Source organism: Bombus bifarius, unplaced genomic scaffold (genome assembly GCF_011952205.1).
Source record: "Bombus bifarius isolate JDL3187 unplaced genomic scaffold, Bbif_JDL3187 scf7180000008214, whole genome shotgun sequence".
Lineage (NCBI taxonomy): Eukaryota > Metazoa > Arthropoda > Insecta > Hymenoptera > Apidae > Bombus > Bombus bifarius.
Window position 1 is genome coordinate 559,516 of NW_022884517.1, and position 22,888 is coordinate 582,403.

General features: G+C 36.8%; 1 protein-coding gene across 2 annotated transcripts in view; it reads left to right on the forward strand.

Annotated features, from left to right (window-relative positions):
- Nucleotides 1-22,888, forward strand: part of LOC117211017 (lachesin-like) — a 263,425-nt gene that overhangs the window by 235,397 nt on the left and 5,140 nt on the right. For both annotated transcript variants that reach the window (XM_033454569.1, XM_033454570.1), the window contains 3 exons: nt 8,460-8,516; nt 9,287-9,373; nt 21,563-21,661. In XM_033454569.1, the coding sequence (XP_033310460.1) occupies nt 8,460-8,516; nt 9,287-9,373; nt 21,563-21,661 (243 nt within the window). The remainder of the gene's footprint in view (nt 1-8,459; nt 8,517-9,286; nt 9,374-21,562; nt 21,662-22,888) is intronic.

Genomic DNA, 22,888 nt, shown 5'->3' on the forward strand with positions numbered 1-22,888 from the left:
ACTGAGTTATAACTTTGGGTGGTAATAGATAGAATCAACATGAAAATTAAATTGATGGAAAGTAAAACAATCAGTTGGCAGATGACAAACTTTCCAAACCACTAAAGTGATTACGTATCACCGTGCTCAATTTTCGTTTCGAAATCTAAATTCACTTACAACTTAACTACGCTTATTAAATAGAGCTTATGGTCACCTTTCCTGCAAATCTTCTAATTTCCAATTTCTCTACTATATATCGTTATATGTATTATGCACGATAGTAATAAAATATATCTAGGGTGTAATAGAGTTCATTTAGATTAAAAATGTCTAAAGCAATAGATGACTGATGATGTACATATTGGGATTACAACGAAACGAATGCAATTGATAATTTTTCGACTAACGTTTCTATAAATAGACCACTTTAAACTGAATTGTTTCTCGCCATTGCATTAAATGGTCGAGAATTGGTCTCCGAAACGTATAATTTAGAATTGGTTTCAACGGGGCATCGTCAACATTTTCCGATTGATACATTTATTCAGATTGATGTATCATTTAGCTACGCAAATAGCACATCTGGATAAAATACCGATATGGATGAAATTCAACATAAAATCTATTCCCGAATCGCTTTTAATGTAACAGCTCATTAGAGAGTAATTCTGTACTAATTAAATTTCATATATAAATTGTATATTATATTCATGAATATGTTGAAATACCATAATACACAAGGAATAGATTTAAGTAAACACTTTTAAATAAGAAATTTCCTATGAGAATATTAGCATATTGCTGACCCACAAGATATTTCATCAAGTTATAGTAGATCAAATATTAGTATTGCGTTATGAGATATTTCGAGTTTCGGAATTTTCCTCTAATTTCACACTGAAAGCATAATAAATTGCACGAAACGAGAGCTAACACTGTCAGATCTAATTATTAAATCATTAGAAAATCGCCAATGAACGCAATAGGAAAATTATCTACATACTGTAAATATGAACAAAGTCAATTATGGAAACTTTCCTTGATAATAGAAACTTGTATGGTTTGTAGGTAGGAAACTAGGTAAATTTTTCAGAGAATCACTTATTATACGGTACCTTTGGGAAGAATGGAAATGAGCTATTCGCTCGATATTCGATCATTTGACTTCTTCTACGATCAAAAAACATAAAAATTGTTATATGTAATGCTTGACTACAATCTACACTTTTAATCATTCTTCATCGAGAATACTTTGATCGATATTACTCAATCGTTGAAATAAAATGTGGAGATGATGACGAATGAAGTCTTAGATAGAAAAGTTTATTGCTTTCCTTTAGAAAAAAAAGACAACCGAACTTACCAGACAGCTAAAATTTCCCCATAATTTGAACTGTTGTTTTATGAAACCTCCGCATAATTTGATTCATATGAACGAGGAAAGTTGTGTATCGATATGAGGCAAGTAATGGTAAACAACGCAGAGTGGAAAAAGGGACAGACTAGTGATAAGGGGAACAAAGAGAATGGGGTGAATTTCATCGGCCTGGCCGATAAAAACCGAGTTCCTGCACACGTACAAGGATAATGCAGTTTTATGAGTTCATGGCGGTACGTATGATAAAGCGCGGATAAAAGTGATAAATGTATGGCTTTTTATTAGAGGGCCCGACCGCCAGTTGCCAGGATGATACAGTTCCCCGTCCTGGACCGGATATTTATTGTACTTATTGAAATATTAGGAAGTCCTTTAACTGGTTACCTTTTTATCAATTGAATAGCCATTTTTTCGATCGCGTTAAGTTCTTATTTTTAACAATAATTCACGTGAATTCAATCTAATAAAGATGTAAGACGATACTTGATTGTAGAATCGAATGTTGAAAATATGTCTTTAGATATCTCGTTTATGTTTCTGTGAATAGTGTACACTTTTTAATTTCTATAATAGTTAACTACTTTTTCTTATTACCTTTATTTACTTGCAAAACGAAAAAATTTACTTGCCTCAAAAAGAAAGAAATGCAAAAAGCAAAGAGAAAGAGGTCCATATCTTTCAGCCTTAGGTCCTTTTTTCTTCATCTTTCTCAAGCACGTCATACATTTCTCGACGTTCAGCTGATTATGGCACGATTTAATTCACAATTTATATTCACTTAGCACACATAAAGTAACATTCGACTCTACCACACGCGCCGTTACTTTCCGTGTCCATGAAAACATTCTGGTCACCTTTCCTTTCTCTTTCCACAAAAATAACGTGAGACAAGGAAGATCCGAAGGGGTTCTGTTACAGACAAAATACACTAATTGGAATTAGTACACTGGCCAATATTTGAACAGATTCGAGATCCGTTGCGAGCAACACGAAGAAGAAATTGAATGGAACGATGGTTGGAAAGTTGCTGATGGACCGACAAGAAAGGATGGTGCTATTAGACTAATTAAGGCGCCTTAAGATTTTAACGAGTTCGCTTACCTTACCTCGCCAGAACTTCGAAATAGTCGCGTGTGACGTGTAAACTTCACGAATTGTCCTCTTCATTTTTCCTTCTTTCCTCAACTTTCTCGAATCTTATTCTTCACTTTATCTTACTTTTATCCCCGTGAAATTTGACCAAATACTAATTTCCTAAAAATGTTTGAAAGGATTTTTCGATATCGATGCTTTCTATGTTTGCAGATTATCAAATTAAAAGCTAGATCGTAACAGAATTCACATCGACATTGTGATAACATATTTCATAATCGAATAGAACAAAGCGAAACAAACAATTGACAACTGCGCAAATTGCGCAGGGATGTAAAAAGAAAAGTATCAAATAATCTCTAATAGGTAGTTTTATTTGTTTGAAAGAAGGCGATTTATTAATTGCATCTAATGAGCAATTCGGTGCAACAAAAGAAGAGGACGCGTTGGCTGGTTCAATCATCAATCAGGTGGGCAAAGTTAAATTGCCGGGACAACGGGTTTTAATATCTCCCGGGAGAAATAGAAGTTGGCGCGATAAATCAAAAGTGAAAAGTCTCTGCTCGACTGTATATATTTCTCTGTCTGTCTTCTCTCCTTTCCATCTCCTTTTCTTCCGTGTCTTTTTTCTGCTCCTTCCTTCCGTCTGCCACTCAGCCACGTACAAAATGAGAAGTCTTCACTCTATTTCTCTCGGCTTCTACCCGTTGCTCGTTCCTCCAATGTCTTTCCGCGCCTCCCGTTTCCCTTTTCTTCGTCCTCGTCGTTCTCTCGCAGTCTAATGCCTCTTCTTTCCGTCGACGACTCGCAAAAATGATAAATGAATTTTTCCCCTTGCCTATTTATATCCATGCGTCGAAACGAGCCTGTGCTACCCTTCAAATTGGATAATCTGCCCATAATCATGGAAAACACAATCTTTACCCGAAGCATATATATATGCATGTATAACATTCCGTGCGTTGATTTTAATAATTTTGCATATTGAAATATTTCTTATATTAATATTACCGTTAGAAAAGACGAAAAGAATAAAAATAAAGACAAATTTCTTGCGGCTATAAATGAAGTTATATCCGCCACGCTGTTATCTTTGCGCGATTAGAACTTCTTTTATTCTCATTACTAAATTAAACAAAAAAAACAAATTGCATTTAGATAGAATTCGCGTGACTCGTGTCGCTATTTCTTATATATACGATTCGTATTATACCCATAAAAATAGTACATTTAAAACTACATTAATTACTATTTATTTAGAAAATTTCCTATTAACAAAATAGTCAAGTAAAATATTATTATTTGGTCTTTTAAAATACCACAAATGATAATGATACCATATTTTTATAAACATATATTTGGTATTACACTAATATTGTAGTAGCACGAATATAAAGATATTTTCTATATAGAATTTTATATCGTTTGTATAAAAATATTTTATCTTCGCTACGGGAATTCCAATTCGCTCCGTTTCTCGATGAAAAAACTTCCATTATTATTGGAAGCTTTATGATCCAAATATTCTGGTACTCGAACATATCGTGATTCGAAATTTTAGTTCGCATAAAAATCAATATAACTGTTACTTCTCGAGAATACATTATTGAATATGTTATTTATGTTAAAGCATATATCGAAAAATTAATATCTTATAAAGAATTTGATACGAAGAAGAAAATTCTGTTATGGAATGAATTTCAGACAAAGAAAATTAAAGTTTTCCAGGTCTTCCTGTTAATAAAACTATGGGTTTGTCATTTTCAAATATTTGTACTAAAGTTTAATACTGAAAACAATACCGATCTATTTCTCTCCAACCTTTTCTTTATTCATTTGCGACAGACTAAAAAGTTTGGCAATGAGAAATCTGTATACAATATAATGCAAACGAAAGAGCTGTGTTAAAGCTTTTCACACTCTAATACCTTTTTTTTGGAGTTGTGATATTATCCTGCACCGTTGTTTGAAAGCGCTTTTTGTGAAAATATATTATGGAATCAGTCCTTTAAAGTCATTAAAAACTTTCAGAATTTACCCTTTAAAAATGAGTAGCGTAAATTAGAAACTTTACAGTACAGAGATTGCAAAAAAAGAAAAAGTTATGACTGTTCGTATTCGTGTAATAGTTGAGTTTGAATAAGGAAAGATTTATCGTTACTGAAATTAACCTTCAAAATCACCATGAAACAATATAAATAAGACTGATTATCTCATCTCGTAGATCTACTCTCCTTTTCCCTCGAACGATTACAAATCTTCATAAACCAATAATCCAGCCTATCCTTCTTATGATCAAGTCTTCTCTAAAAACATTTTGTAATTACGATAGCCTTAGCGGATAAGAATTATCGATGCGTGCAATTAAAATAGAGTAAAATAGAGTAAAAAGAAAACGGGATTACTATCGATCTGTCAGTTCGAAGATATCATATTTTACAATTAAAGAACAGGTCGAGGAGGTACGATTAATGCTGTCAGGAATCGTAAAGCTCGCTTTTCTGTTGCGTTGCTTAGGCTTATCGTTGAGTGACACGCGTCTATGCGATTATAAGTGTTACGAAAGAATCAACTCAGAGTGGTCAGTGCAACTTTTGCGGTCAGTCACAAAGTGGGTCGCATTCAACCAACTAATTACTGAGTAACTAAACGATTGATTTTTTCGCGATAAAAGGTTGACCATTGATCAAGCGGAACTGTTTCACCAACGACATCGACGACTGGAATCTGCAAGAGACAAGATAATTCATCGCGATGAATTTGTGCTTTGAACGTTCTAACATTATGGATAATAAGTGTATGCATATTTCATGTTAATGATGTTAGTCGACATGTCGTACGAAAATATTCTAGCGGCCACGGCCATTCAAACTCGTTAATTTGTCTGTGAGACGCTGTCTGAATAATAAAACCATGCCTTTTAAAACGGGGAGATCGATAATCGTGACGTGTCGCGATGAAAACTAATTGAAAGTGGCGAAGGGGATTTAAATAATTTTCTACATCGTATGTCTCCTCTATCCGTTCGTTTTGTTGCTTTTGCGATTTCGTTCCAGAATTAATCGAGAATTTCGTTTGTTCTTTTACTTGTATAGGTTTAATTCTTTTGGCCATATGCACGTCTATATTCGTGAAGCAAAATCCATTCTACTCTAGACAGACACGTATGAGTGATATTAATTCTATAACTATATTATAGATAGTTAGATTAATCATGATTAACATAGGGAAAATGATCATATTTTGTGTTAAGTATATAAAATATCACTAAATTCGTGAAGCAGAAAATTGAAGAAGTTATGGAAGAAGATTGTAAAAATGCCTGTAAACAAAATAAATACGTATCGATGTACGTACTTTTCCTTTCAAATAAAAATATAATTTTGAAATTTACTGATGAAGTATTTACCTATATATTCCAGAGTCCTAGAGAAACACTCGAAGTAAGACAGAACGTTCTATTGTGCCTTAATTAAAGTGCATTTTCCTCACTGCGTATACATTGTACTAAAGCATCAAAGTTTAAACCTTAGATAGTTTTCGGATGATTTAACATCAACATTAATTCGATAAGTTTAATACAGCTCGACGCTGAATATGAAACTTGATGTACGTGCCATCAAAATTCAAGCATTAAAACACACGAAATTATTAATTGCAATGTCAATATGATTAGAGCAGTTCAGACCAGGTGTTTCAATTATTTCAATTTTGAATGTATTAAAATATTTTAATATTGAATATGTTAATAATTTTCTCATCATAGTTCTTTCAAATATTTAATTTACAATATTTAACAATAAGTAGATAGTGTTATTACAGTTTAATAATTCTTGTAACTGTACGCCGTCGAACTACTGCTATCTCGATGGAAATACCAAATAAAAATCTACTCGCTCTCCATCATAGGAAGAACAAGAGGATAAAGGAAACAGACAAGACAAATAGAAAATGCTAAGAAAATATCATATTTTATTTACATTGATATGAAAAATAAGAACAGAGCAATGGTTAGGAAAATGAACTGCTACTTCGAAAATCGGAGAAAGTAATTTAATTTCAATTAAGCTAGAAAATAATTTGGGGGTGGTTTCGTGATGAAAAGAGCAACCACGAAGTTGCATTATGTATATTCAGGCGCGTAAATACGTTCCGCAAGAGGCATACTTCGTCATTCTATCCTATTTACCTTCTGTAGCATGCAAGTATTTCAGTGGCACGCACCTTCCACACACGGACTATCGCTCAACGTTTCGTGACAAATAACGATGACTTTTCTGCGGTGAACGCGTCACTGTGATGACGCGTAAGTTAGTTTGTTCGCGCCTAGCGCCGAATTCCGCAAGAGTAATTCTGACGATTTCCTTCTACGATGTTTGATCGGTCTTGTTCAAGTTTCGACAACATTCGATATAGAGCTTGACTCGAAAACAGTTTGCATTTATACCGCTGCACAAATATCGCAAAAGTAAAACATAGTTTCCAGTTGTAATTAGTTTTTGGTTAAACAAACAAAAAATGTTTTCATATTTGAAGCTCGCGAGCTAGATGATCGAATATTTAATTAGGAAATCATTTCAAAAGTTGAAACATTTTTAAGTTTAAGCAAACGAGAAAGGAGAAAAACTGAAAAGGATTTTAATATACTATACTAGTTAGAGATGTAAGAGACGTATCCGTGTTTAAAGTTTTATAAGCTATTTTTTATGCGGATGATAAAAGTAGAAAAAGTTCTATACGTAAAAGACATTCTGAATAACTCGTAAAATACTTGCTCCAACGTTTAATCCGTAGTGATAAAATGGAAGATACTTTTATTCTGTACTATTCTTTAGTATTAAGAAATTCTCATTTTTACTATTAAGCAAATCATTCTACTATTATACTACTATTATATTCGATTTTGAAAAAATCCTTGTTTCGTTCCTACCATTCTCTGGTATATGTATATCTCGTAGATATACTATATTCCAAACTGTAGGAAATAAGCAGTCTACAAACAAAACAGAACAAACATCACTGATATGCAAACCTAATATACAGGGTGGTTAGTAACTGGTGGTACAAGCTGAAAGGGGGTGATTCTACGCTAAAGAAGAAGTCGAAAATGTAGAATAAAAAATTTTTTTTAATTTTCTTTTTTTTTTTTAATTTTTCCATCGAGACAACGATCTATAGTGAGATCCGTTATAACGTACCGCACGCGTACAGAGTAAAAATTCAAAGTCGATTTTCTCGAAAACAAAGCCTCAAACGAAAAATTTTTATTCTATATTTTCGACTTCCTTTTTTGCGTAGAATCACCCCCTTTCCGCTTGTACCACCAGTTACCAACCACCCTGTATATTAGGTTGCTGTATATATTTAATAAATATATTTTCTCCAAAGGAAAATCCTTTTTGGCTTTAATTCGAAATGAGTTATCGAGAGAATGTGATGACAACTCTTCCAACTCTGATAGAATAAAATACTATAATGAGATATTATAAATGAAATGGTATTCTTATTGCTACAATTACCAGATCACTGATGCGGAAGATAGCATAATCTACAACCAGATGCAATTCCTACTTAGATCGCACGACTATTCTCCTACGATGACGCAACGTTACGACGACGGAAAACACACAGAACGTATGACGAAATTAGGAATAATTATTCAACTATATTCGATACGGGCGACAAAGTTAGAGAAGCGGGGCAAGGGGATTTGAAGAGAGTAGGATGGGTAGGTAGCGTGTAAGATATGATGTGGAGGTTGGGCGGCCTGGCCGACGCCACGGTGGCTAATACGTTTGAGGGTGAAGTTAGTAACAGGTGGCGCAATCCATAACGGTCCGTACAGGTTTCGAGTCAACCCTCACGCCATTCCACTGTCTTCTCTGCTTGCATAGCTGGTTGCCGACCAACTATCCTCCTCTTAACAGTGTTACTTCAAACGGGCTACGCGCCTACTACCAAGGAAGAAACTTTAATTAAAAATAAAAACTTATTTCTTTCGTTGCAGTGTCTTCACCGCCGAGTACCAGCCCGAGCCCATCTACTACGGAGATGCCGAAGAAAGGTAAGCTCGTAAACCTCCCTTAATCGCGAAGAAAATAATATTTTATCCCGCGATCGAGGTCAGCCCCGCATGTTTTCGTTTTTCTTCGATACCGCCTCAAGGACCTTCTCCTTCGAGACATTGGATGTTTCTTCCCCATTTTTCGTTTCTATTTTTATCCTTATCCTCCTTTTCTATATGCAATTTACATTTGCGTTTCATGTCTTAGTGTAGGAATAAATGAATTGTAACGATTGAAGTAGATTTAGGTAGAATCAAAACTTAACCGATTAAGGATTAACATTGTATCAATGCAACGTTTGCAACTTTTTTCGGTCTATTTAACTTAAACTTAATTTTTATGGAAACCATGCAGATCATATTCCTAAGATTTACGTTTAAAATTCCCTCTAGCATTAATAAACTTTGTTAATTTCTAATCCTCCTTCACAGAAGCAGCTAACAGTCAGGATTGAATAAGTTCCGCGTGACTAAATAGATTTTGCAAGAGAAATGTTGAAAGCATGGTCAATTGATGTGTTTGCCTGCATCTTTGCACACGGATCTCATAAGCGGCTTAGCTTCTGTCAGTTTCTTTAAGGAAGCTAATTTAGTTGCCAACCGCCATTCGAATGGTAGCGATTTATTATTTATACAACGAATGTCGCAAAGCTTCAACAACCACGTATATTTCGTTTAAAAGGCAACAAAGTTAGCGACCAAACGTTTCAGATATTTATTTCGCACAAAAACCCTGGAGGAACTGCTATAAAATGCCATTTTCTGTGCAGATTGGGAGCTGATGGCTGAAATGAATAACTCTATTTACGGAAATCCAAGCTCGCTGACGATTCACAACGAGAAAAATATGAAATCAGGTAAACCCATTTATGAATTGTTCAAATATATTCGGATGTCAAATGCGCGATTAAAATATACAGAACTTGGAACAATGTTATATTTTATGTCTCCTTTTCTTTATTTTTAAAATTAGAATACGATCCTAATCCTACGAACGATTGAAAACCTAAGAGACGCAATGTTGGATTAACAGATCAGACATATGCAAATTTTATACTATTTGGAGAAAAGTAAATGCAAATGACAAAAAAGTTCCTCCTCTGAAAGTCTACTGGCGAAACGTATTCTCTTCAATCTTGATCTTTTTTCGAAGAACACATCGATCACTCAGACACTTCCCGTGGGAAAGTCAAGGGAAAGAGGAAACGGGTGTAGCGAGGCGGAAATGCAACAAAAATGTAATAACGTGATACAGTTAGCAACGAAATGAGGAGAAATCTACCGGATAACATATTCGATAAATGGAGTTAAATTATTTTTGCAAATGTTGTTTCAACATACTTCGACTTCCCTGTTTATGATATTATAACATTTTTAATATCGAACAAATAATTAAACCGGATATGCAATCAAAATTGGAGATCAAACGACTCCGTTGAAGCGTAAGGAATTCCCTTGCGACGAGTTCTAAATTTCCAGTAATTAACTCGACTGTTAACCAACGCAACCTGCACCGAAAATCCTTGAAATCGATCGCGGCTTTAATGGTGGCTTTAAGGAGTTAGGATGTTTCGGGACTCACCGTATTAAGATAAATCTAACGAACGGAACAACACGCCTTAAGCGCCTCAAAGAAGCTCGGAAACTCAATTAACTCCGTAACCAATGGGGTAGTTTACCCGCGGTTTCACTTTCCCGCTTTCTCTTCTATTTTGCGACTTCCTGTTTATTTTCATTATAATCACATTACAACGTCTTTGACCACGCTTTGTGATTTAAATCACCGTATCGACATAAATATTAAGAACTCTCTTTATGAAGTTGACAGTTTTATTTTATTTCCCCCATATAACAGATTAAAATGATTAATTAGCTAGAAGTCTTAATGAACTTTAGATAAACCAGAAGTAACAGAGATTTATTAAATCCGTTCGACATCGAACATTTGGTATTCTTTCATATTTGATAGTCAGTTCCGCATCGAAATCGCTTAGTGTAAATTAATTAAACGATTCTTAAATCAAATTAATGTAAAAGATCCTGATACAGATATAAATTCAAGTAGAAGGTAAGCCAACAACCTTGCGCGTGTCAAAGCCAAGAAATTCAATCTCTTCGACCGTGGAGTTCCAAAAACGGTGGTAAAACGACCAAGAAGCGGATTACGACAGCGAAGGGGCTTAAAAGCCGTAAAAATCGTCGACAAAGAGTCGACGAGAAAAGAAACGAGAGGTATGCGCGGACAACGAGTAAAAGAGAAGTCGTGAAAGTACAAGCGGATGCTCGTATACGTGTAAAATCTAAAGAGACGTGGGACCAAGGAGCATAGGAGATCGGAGTTGGGACAGCACGAAGGGTGGGCTCTCTGTAACATCAATATTTCATGTATGCTAACACGCCAGAACTAATAATGCTCCAGCGAGGAAGACCCAAGAATAATATCAGCCACCGGCGTACTCGGTGTTCTCCTTCTCTTCCGCCCGTTTTTCCCCTGGTACCTGGCATCCTTGTTCCGTCTCGACCGTTTCTCTTTCTCCTTCGAAGGATCATGGGCGACCCGCCGAACCGTCTAGCCTAGCCCCTTCCTCTTCTCGTTGTAACACCGTCGTCAACGACAAAGAAAGAGAGAACGACCGAGAGATCGTCCTTTTGCGCCTTGTGCTAAATTTAATCTAACAAAGTGCGAGAGCCTTTTCGAAAATTCGTGTCTCGTTGGCGGGCCGTGCTATCCCCACGCCTCCGGCGCTACATGCTAGCTGCACATACACAGAGACCTAAATCGTCGTCGATGAGTAGAAGGAATACGGGAGGAAAAGACAAAGAGCTGGAGGCAGGAAGATATGCGACATCGGGCTCGTAAGTCGGAATACGGCGTATTCCTCCGACTGCCGCGGCTTTAAGGAGCGAGTGAGACACTCAAGCGCAAGGGTGAGGTTTGTAATTGGCGCAACATCTGCGGTCTACGGGGTCGCATTAATGCTTGCTTCCCTCAACGCTTCTCCGCTAGAGCTTTCTCTGTTCTGCCGCGTCTCTTTGTTTGGTCTTGTCGTTGTCGTCGTCGTCGTCGTCGTCTTTCTCTCCGTTTCACCGTGCTCTTCTTCGTTTAGCGAGCGTAGTCCTTTTAATTTGTTTCCTCTCCTTTTCTTCTGCTTTTTTTCGTTGCTGAATTTTCTTTCTTCCGGTTTTGTTTTCATTCTTGGGCAGATGAATTGAGTCGTAAGCAATTTTTGCCGAGGAAAGATTGCATTCGGGATAGTTAAGAGGAACACGCGTCGCGTTTTTAATTAAGACACAATTAGAATTTTCCAGGAGTTATGTTGTTGAGTAGGAATTATCGGTTAGTTTCGTAAAAGGGACGAGAGGAAAGAAAAAGCACCTGAAATCTAGGTAAAAGATTCTGCGTTTGAAAAGTTAAACGAATGCCGGTTTACAAAGGTAAAGCCACGGGCACTTACTCGTGACTTACTTACGCGTGAAGTAACAAACGACACCAAATTTACATTAATCGTGGCCTTAAACATAAAGTGATTGATATATTTAATGCATAAATGTCATAGTGTCGTAATTCTATCAAGTTTTATTACAATACATTTAAAATCTTTCTGTCTTCTAGATTTGTTATAGTTTTGCCATTTCTTTAATCTTTTTTTTTTGTAACTTCAACGATAATTTCAACTTCATCCCGTATAAAATACTTTGTGCATTTTCTCGCGTTTATTATCTTTTTTCTTTGTATCGTGAAAATCGCAAAATCATACGAAGCATTTTCAGATGAGTAAAGAGTAATTTCTTATTTACTCTTTAACTTTCATTTCGTTTTCCTCTTTCTTCTTTCATTTCCTTTCTTTCCCATTTTAATCCCAACATCTTTTTACTTTTCGAGTTTTTATTCTGTCATTTTACCATATACATAGTCTTACACGGTCACTCCTTCCACTTCTTTTCTAGGTTTTTTCCTACTACATACATACTTTAGCTTTCTCGTTTTCTATTACCTATAATTAGTGATTTTCTATTTTCTTATTTTTCTTTTAACCTAGGACGCAATTTTTTCACATTTTCGTACAACATATCTTTTTTTCGTAAGAATTTTTTGCCACGTTCACTAACTAAAATAAGAGATAAATAACATACTTTTAACATTACTATGTCGAACTTGTTATGTTAAATCATTAAACCCACATATTCTTGATTAACAAAATATAGATACTAAAGGCGGAGTAAATGATCTTTTAATTTCTATTCAAAAAGGGCAACTCTGTTTTAATCAAGCGGATAACGAATTATCGAAATCGCTAAATTGAATTGAAGTTTAACAACACAAATAAATGAATCACTTACAATACATCAAAATCATAATGCTTTAGAATTTTTGTTTTCATTTCTTCTATTTGACTAAAAACCATAAATTTATCATCGAACAAATCGGATTACGAATTCCGTTCCTCGGAAAGATTTATAACGAATTGCTTCTCGTTATGATCAACACAAAAAATAAGGGAACAATTAACAATTATTGTTGGATAGAAATCGGATAACCAATTTATCATACGTTTCATCTATTACATTCGACACGTATTAACCAACAGATCGTTGGATAATAACGAAATTATGTACCACCGCATTAATTACAGACCCATAACTGTTTGTTAGCGTGGCGATTGTTTAATCGAATAATTCAACAAATGGAAACTTAATTATCTACAGTTTCCCTATTTCGCTTGAAAGCAGTTATACGAACTCGCTGATTGCTTCTTTCGCCTAAATAAGGAATGTAACATTTACACCTAATATTACACGAAACTGAAAATGTTCCAAACAGAAATTTACGCTTTAGAGATTAAAGTAGAAATTTTTGTAAGTTTCCTATTGTTCTAAACCGTCTTCTTTAACGTTATTTGTGATACGAACGTTTATCCATTTAGAAAAGTTAGAATATTCATTTTTGCTTCTTTTTTCTTTCTTTTCTCGAATGAGTTTTGGTTCTTTAGCGAGAGCTATATTGTTTTGTTTCAATTACATAAATCTACGCATATAGTTCACGTTGATATTGTACCCCTTTAAAATAACATTAAAGAGAATAATATTGTTTTAATTAAAAACGAATCATATTTCTAACTGAAATAGTAATAAAAAATGCTAACCTGTTGGACGCATTTGTTTTTGACAAAGCCACATCTTCCATCGTAATTTTTCATTGTGAGCGCTAAATTAAAAAGAAAAATAGAAAATAAATGGAATCTAGTATCAGGTCTTCTGTTCTATTCTTCGTTTACCGTTTGTCGGAATTGTGATTTGACATGATGTTCGACACGGCGGGGCGACAGGAAACATGTATCAAACGCTAATTCGTCAGAGTAGAGTTACAATGGCAGATGTAGTCTGCCTTGGTTTCAGTATCGTGACATCTTCCAAACCACATACACTCTAAGGTGTCCTTTAATTCCCTGGGGAACCGTTGTTCGCCTGTAATTCTGCGGGAGAACAGAGAGAGATTGGCTTAGTCACATGCTTGCATATAGATAAAGCGACTGCTATCCTATCGTAAGCTTGCACATACGACGGGGTTGCTGGTAAGCCAAGAGAGAACGTGGCTGAAATGCCTCGAATGCATCAACGACATCAACACCGAGCTGATTAAATCTCTGGTAGGAAATGATCGTTGCGGAGGCGCTTGGCGCCTTTCTGCCGAATCATAATAAGCGACGACATTCCGCTGATCAGCCGATTTTAATTCCAGCACGTGTTACGCGAACTGGGACTAACATAGAGGAAATTGTATTTGATAAATAAAAAGGAATTATTATAATCGATTATTAATAATATATCGATTATTATAGTTCTCTTAGCCCTATCTTGATCTTTTTTACAAAATTGGTATTAAATCTAAATATTTTTTTGATGTAGCATCGTGCAACTGATGTAGCATCGTTCGATATTCGATAGATATTTACATCTGTAAATATCTTGCCTATCTAGGCAAGGCATCGAAAAACAAGGGAAATCTTGAGGACCATCAATTAAATGACTTGAAATATCTTAAATTATGCACGATCGATAAGGAGCGTGAAATTTTAGTTCAGAAACTACCATGGCCCGTTGACAACCTAATTCCATCGATGCTCTCTGTTATCTTTGATTGCCTGGATTTCGAGAATGGTAGATATCTAGATTGACTTAACCGCGCGTGTACGCACTGTCAACATGTTCTACATACTATTGTGCGTGTATATGCGTACAGATCGGCTTAATATTCGCTAAATGGGGTTGGAGGGACGAGTTCAACTGGGTCAATTCTGCCACGAAGTCGATCATGGCGAACGTTGCAAAATTACATGTCCGAAATACGACGTGGAAATTACTCCTGCAGGCATTACGATGTTTGCATCCACAAATGTGTACCAACATTTCATGTTCCATCAGTAAATTTACCCTGACGTTTTATGCTTGAATAGCGGTTATAATAACAAATCTGTTGAAAAAGATAATCTCTAACGAATTATATAAATACCTAATAGTATACATACGCGATTTTGTAGTAGAATTTGTGTTTCACAGATATCGAAATTTTAGATACAAACGACATAGGCGATATTATTTTCAGGCAAAGAAGTATCTACTAAAACGTGAAATCTCTGGTTACATAGTAAATGATAATTTGTAGCAAAATTTTCATTTACATCTGTGTCAAGAATTAGTAAAAAATAAAAACATTACAGAACTGATGTAAAAAAAATTTCATTTGGTTGGTCATTTAAACATTTGCGAATATGTAGCATTGTTATAACGTGAATACAATTTTCGCGTTTAAAATTTTAAAATAACACGATTAGTGCCACTGTTTGCTCTCGTTTGCGAATTTTTTAAATTATTACTATCCATTGATCGAATTGTTACATTTATGCCTTTACTTACTTCGTTTCAATGTAATATCACAAGCTGAAAGCTGACAAACAATATGAACGTGTACCCGATAAAACGTGGAAACCTCTCTTGAGGACCTGTGTCAGTTATCTGCGTTCGCGGTGGACTGAGCGCCAATAATCTAAACATTCCCCGACATCCAACGGTTGATGATCGGTTTTAATCAGCCGCTAAGCAAACGCCAAAAATTCGAAACTTCGATCATCTTCGCCACATTAAATAGCAAATAAAGGAACGTAACTCGTTTTTTTTTTCTTAACCATTAAGCCCTCTCTCTACAAATGGTTTTTTGTCAATCGTTTTATTATAAAACGGCACATTGTGTATTAAAGTGAAATATGGATAAATGGAACAGTCGAAAAAGTGAGTGCTTTTACTATACGAATTTAATCTTGGGTATAACGCAGTAAACACTACCGATGACTCTAATATAGCTTTCAGGGAAGCTACATTAAAAGAACAAATAATCTGCCGTTAATGTGAAAATTTTCATTTGGAAAATATAAATGAGTAATCAAAACAAAGGTGGTAGATCAGATGTTACGAATAACGCTCGACTATAGATTCTAATTAATATAATAGTTATAGTTTTATTTCGTGGTGGTTAAAGTATATCAAACTTCAAATGTTCAACGCGATTGACAACAATTTTCGGTAAAATTCACAGTTATGAGTTACGAAACATTTTTTCGAGACGATAGGACGTGTAGGTATAAAAGGCAAATGTAAATGTCGGAAATGGTAGCAAATAAACAGCAGCGGAGACAAAACATATATCACGGAGCTTTTCAATTCCCCTATGGTGTATTCTATGTTCGAGAAGCTTTACAATTGAAATCGACTGAATCGCAAAATCTACCGATTATCAACACGCACTGCATGTTATTGAGTAGAACGCACTCGCAGAGTGGTTTAATATTCGTTGAATGGAGAGGTAGGAGCGGTTGAAATACGAGCTTCATGACATGCCTAAATTCGACAACGATTCGCGATATGAATCGTGCACGCCAGACATGCGACGTATGAATTAGAGCTAAATACTTTGAAAATTCTTCCGTATGATTTCGAGTTTCACACAATTCCTCGAGTAGTTGGGAAAACTGTACGCGTATATAAATTTACTCACTTGATGAATCAAATTTGACAATTTAAATCGAAGTGTTTTTCTTACGAGATGCTCGACTGTATCTCCAAATTTCCATACGAATTTTACTTTCTCATTTTTTTGAAATAATTTTATATTAAATATTATCGGAAGTGAAAATAATTGTTCGCTCTCTTTATTTACTTCCTGCAGTTATTTTCCATCAGTCGATTTAACTAAACGCCTAACAATTGGAAATCTATCTTCTTCCTGACACAATAGACGTTTGCAAGTAAATATCCCTATTTGTCGATCATAGGGTATTAAGCATCGACTAGCCAGCTGCCTATATAGGCTCAATGTGTACGCAATCACATGCGCAACGATGCTAGCTTAATACTCAGAGTACGGGGGAGGTGGCGGTTCTGTTAGAGCCTAATGATATGTTTATGTCCCACTTAGCTCCCTCTGCTCGAGGAGCACGCGTTCAAACGCACACTCGCGCCATAAATATTAGCAGCTATGCCGTTCTAATTTGCAGTCTTGGAAATTCGTTGCATTTCAAATTTCACGCGTACCACTGCTTTGCAAGGCAGAATGGATGGAAATGAAAGTGTAAAACTATCCGCTAATGATCCTGCAAAATGTGCACGCCCGAAACGCTCGTTCCGTTGAATTCCGAATCACTCCGTTGACTTTTTAAATTTCTTCCTTCGTATCGCCTTGCGAATCGAGGTTTCGTCAGAAGACTTCGAACCTCGAAGGGGATTTTGTTTGGAAGGTTGTTACGCTCCTGGGAAAATGAGCTGTATGTTATTCTTTTTGGTACAGCAGAAAGTTTATACCAAACACCGGTTTGTGGTTTGTAGTCGAAGCAAGAATGGAAAGTTTAATTGCTCCAAACGGTGTAGGGAATGTAGATAGTGGACCTTTAAAATTTCGTTAACAAGATAGTTTCTGTTTGATTTAAAATAATAGTTTGTGGATATGAGTAAATATCGAAATGTCGGAGGAATTTTTCTTGATTTTTGAAGTTTAATGTAAAAGAACCCAAATACAATTCGGAAACTGTATTTCCGCTTGGCCTTCCAAGCTGTTTCGATTAAAGATGTTTCGATTATACAATTCTTAGTGGATTACACTTTCATCGTAGTAGCTACCTTGACAGAAGGAAAGCAATAAAATTTGTGTAAGATTGTTAAAGAATGCGCCGTGTAAATTTAAATCCATCGGGTGTTAGAAACGCGTATTCGATAATAAAATTTAGGTACTACAATAACGAAATATAATTGTCAACAATCTTATTAGAACGTTCAATAAAGTTTCAACACTCTACTGCGATTTTTGTCTCTCCTAATAACTACGAGATGTTAATCACCTTAACACGTTTTCATTGTTGACGTATTACACGATTCCGTTCCACCTTACAGGCCTTTTAGACTGCTTAACAATCCTTGAATATAGAACAAGTTATAATGCCGCTTGCCCCTTACTTTCCACATTCGGCTCTGCCATACAGATTGTTTCCTGTTCCGAAATTTAACACAGTACGATGAGAGAGCTTATTGAAATTCTAGCCAGAACGTTCTCCGCGTTCATTGATAAACTTCACACGGCGCTGCATTTTGCATTTTGCACGGCGTTGAACAGTGCATGCAGCTTAAATAACAAATTTATGTAAACAGAAATACTTTTTATGAACTTTGAGTTGTTAAAAGAAATAGGCAACGAAATTACTAAATTAAAGTTGAAGATTTGAACCCTTTCACGGCGTAAGTCATAAACAAGAACATTAATCGTATCTTTCGTTGGTTGAAAAGACTTCCCAATTTTCAAAATTTTAATTAAATATTTTTTGTTATAATTTTATATAGTATCCCTTGGGACTAGGGAGTAATTTTTAATTAAACGAAAGCATTGGAGCGAAAAAATTCCGTATACGTAACAGAGTTAATCCAAACTAGATAATCGCCTGAAAGAGTAAAAAAATGTAGAATCGTCAAATATAAGCGCAAGAGGGAGATCGCGAAAACTGAATATGAACAACTTCAAACGTGAAAAAACATGATCAGGATATTCACTCGTCTAACTTTAATAAAGAAAGTAAAACTAAGTAAAATTCTTCTACCAAAAATATGCGAATTACAAAACCGATTACTGCAAATATTCAAAGCAATTACGAATAAGTAATTCCAAGAAGCATCGACAAGCATTCTCCTTGGGTGTTCCATGTATACGATACACCACACGATATACTGTCGCCGCTAATGTTTGGTTGAGATTTGCATATGTCTGTCTGGCCTATCCATTCCTCGGTACGCCAGTGTGTCTCACCTTGTTGTCCCTCGACGTGTATACGACCGGTTAGATCCGACTCCCGTACTTCTGTATCGGCAGTAGACGCTATTATACACACAGCCGGCGAACAAGTGACTCACAGCGCACGCGTGTGTACCAGGATGATCGCCCATTATCTCGTCCGAAATAGGGTATTGTGCCAAGAGCCTGTTCCTCTGCAAGCTTTCCTCCACTTGCCAACCAGTGCAGACATCGCGCGTTCCTTTAGCCGACCAACTTACAAAATCTAATCACCAGGTCACCAAGACAAAGCGGCGGGTTCGATCAGGCTATACCGGAGGCTTAAGTAGCGACTCTTCTCTCTCTCTTCCCCCCCCCCCTCTCTCACCCTCGGTGTTGACAGGGTTTATCGATATTGTTTCGACGAGGACAATTCTCGGAGCCGTAAATTTCGCCACTATGCTTCCGGCTTCTATGGAATTGAAACACGACGAGCAGAGAAGGCGATCTGGCTCGTCACATTCGAGTCCAAGCTTCTTTTGGCAAAGAACTCGCTCGGTGGATATGGTTCGAGGATAGCTCGAGGGTTAGAGCTCGTTTGTATGGGGATCGAAAGCGGTAAGGAGCGCAGGATGGTTAGTTGCGATTGTTGGTACGGTTTCGCGATGCGAGAATTTTAGCTTTTGAATGTTTGAAATCCTTGCGGTAGAGTTTCGACTACTCAGCGTATTATCTGACACGTTTGTTACCGAAAGGAAGAAAGTAGAGAAGAAGAATCGACGTTGATGAAGAATTTCAACATGTGTCTATTATACTTCACGCCTCATTGTCGTAAAGATGATATGTACCTCGTATAAAATTAGGTTCCGAAACGTGAAAGGTGGTAGCTTAAAAAGAAGCTTTATTTAATGGGAAAAACTGGGAAAAATGAGATTTACTCGCAATGAAGATCAAAAATCCGCAGAAAATACATTGGAATGCAGGCTTCGTTTACATTCACGTCAAATCTGCATTCTATCAAGTTCCGAGCTGAAACTAATCAAACCAGTTCCAAAATTCCGACCCTAAACGCGAGATTGCGAGTCAGACGAAGAATGTGATCAAGCACGGATACGTTTTTTCCACGCAGGCGAACCCGGTGGAACCAGTCGAAACCAAAATCGGTAACGAGAAATGCAGAGATCCGTGAACGGATTCTGTTGACGTCAGTGGGGCTAGCAAGCACGTGATGCCCGTCAATGAGATCCTTCCTGCGGGAAATTCGGTTCTCCCGGTCCGTTGGTTGATGTATGCAAATGGAACCCGCGTTGTAACTACAAAATTTCTAGTTGTCGCTGACTCCACCTGGTCGCGAGGTGCACGCGGCCACGAGAATTATATCAACGAAAAAGTTGTTCCCTGAGCGACTTCTCTCTCTGTCTATCATTCCATCACCCCCGCCTTTCTCTCTCTCTCTCTCTCTTTCTCTCTCTCTCTCTCTCTCTGTCTCTCCCTATCTTTCTCTGTTAGTTCCTCTCGGTACGTAGTCAACGTGTGCTAGTTTCATTACTTGATTTGATCCGGTGGACTGGCCCGTGACAAGCGCGCCAGCGTGAAACGGCTCCAGGACGATGCAGTGGATAAGGGAATTGTGTTTACTCGTAGTTTGCATACTAGTTACCGCGTTTGCCACCCACTTTACGCATAACAGCCCCGTAAACATCTTCAACCGAGGGGCCACTTGAAAGTACTAGTCCCTTTGTTCGCGTTCCCTTTGCACCTCCGGCCACTTCCTTCCATTCTTTAACTCGCCGCGTTCTAACTCTGTCTCCTGCGCTTTCTCTCTATTCTATTCGCGTTAACTATTGTTTCGAGTCATCCTTTGTTACTGTTCGCAATCGCTCGCTATGCATTCCACCAGGACAGGATGCTGGCTGGATTTAGATCGCAACTGCGAGGAATTATGTTTAACCATGCTTGACAAGAGCGAACGTCTCGTTATCGACTTTTCGCGATCGCGAAACTTTTTCTTTAGATTTCTAAAAATAGGCTATTAAACAATATATTTTCACATTTATTACGTATATTACGACTTTCGTAATTTAAATAATGCCTGCTATTAAAACCATTTTTGAGTAACCGAATCGTGGAGGTGAAATACGAAATGTAGATGTAGAAAAACAAATGTTTAGTCAAGAATCCTAAAGAATAGGCAAAAATATATTTTTGCTATAATCACTTTCTCAAAAAGAAATGTTTCGAAATGATTTTTCGATAATACTCTTGGATTTGAAATTGCACTGCCAATACAAATGACAAATAATACAGATAAAAAAAAGAAAATGTAAAATGTATCTAGACTTTCCAGTTCACGACATACCCACGCGTAATCCGATTTCAACGGATAACAATTTAACGTTTCACGTTTCATCCATTTTCGACTCCGTTTTCAACGATTTCGAGCATACAATAAACAACTGCCTCCGTCTTTCCTCTGTATCTCTGTTTCGTCAAATATTATTTCCACGAAAGTTCGATGAAACACCATGGAGTGGATAAAACGCGAAACGAAACGAAACGGAACGGAATGGCCAGGGTTCGTTCGGGTGCTAACGTTAAAACTTTTGATATTTGCATTTAATTTGGTGACCGCTATATTTTCATTTAAAACGGGTTCCTGGCTACGATACGTGGTTATAGCCCAGTGTAATTTCATTGTATGTCAAGTCCATTTAGAGCGGCCGGTTATTTTTGCTTGCAGGTAATAAATTCCAGTCGAACCTCAGCGAGATCGGCAAGTCTGAGCAAAAATCGAGCGACCTAGATAGGAAAAGAAACTACAATTGGACCCCAGACAGCGGTAAGCTCTGTTGTTACGTGCAACAATTGCGAAGTAATTTAAAACGAGACAGCCTGACAAACACGGCTAACATTCTCTCCACTTTCTTGTTTCCTGGTTTCTTTTCTTCAAGCATCGACGATAGCAGTGCTTGACATTGACTTTCTCGACTATGTACGCCATCGTATTTGTAACGCATCGTATAGCACATGATTTCTTATTATTTGGTTTAAACGAGGAAATTGACTTTCATGCAAATGGTATTTTCTTTGACCGGGATTTATACGATTAATATCGTCGGAACTGTTAAACCTGAATTTCGTGTTGAAGGGTTATCGCTTCTCGAAGCTTTTGTCGGGAATTCGCCCGGAATTAAGTTCTCGTTGAAGTTATCGTTCTTGTTGGATTAAGTTCTTACAAAGCAAAACGGGAATGAAATTTTGTGTCATACAACTTGAGGTGGTTTTATTTTTTACGAGGGTGTTACTCACGTCTTTAAAGTTTAATTCTGATCAAGGTTTTTAAAGAATATGTAGAAGCCCTATTTATAAGCGTAAAACATTATAATTAACTAGGAATTAGAAATATCTACGAGTAATCCTGTATCATTCACTATAAGCGTTCGAAGAAAATTTCCATTCGCACGATAATTACAACGTGGCAAGCTAGTCCAGGCCACTGGCAATTTCTCACCACGATAAAGAATCATTCCATTCAAAAGTATTCAATGCCCAATCAACATTTACCCAAGCAGACATTGCCAATATTATTGAAAGAAATCGTCGACTTTCTCGATACAACCAAGAATACCCGAACGACAATAAGAACGACGATGGCATCAGTGAACGAACGACAAACAGTGTCTCGCCGATCGGGGGAATTCTTCCTTGGCTGCTCATTAATGAACAAAGTAGTTCGATGTCTCCGTTTCCAAGTCAGAAAAATTAATAATAACCTCGAACACCGATATCGGACGAGTTTGCCGGATGAGCCGAGACCGAGAGGAGCCGGTTCATGTTAAAATCGAAGCCTGATATCAGCCATAGTCGAACCTATTGAAATCTAACTTGAATAGTGGCCGACGTGGCAAATGAGTAGGCTAAAGGAAACAAAACCTCCGCAGCTCTTTTGCGAAGTTGCGGTTTATCCGGCATTTCGTGGCGCTACAGTGGCATTTAAATGACAGAGGCTGGAACATCGGCTGCGGGTCAAGCTTAGCACCAGCTAGAATTCCTCGAGGCCTGCGGC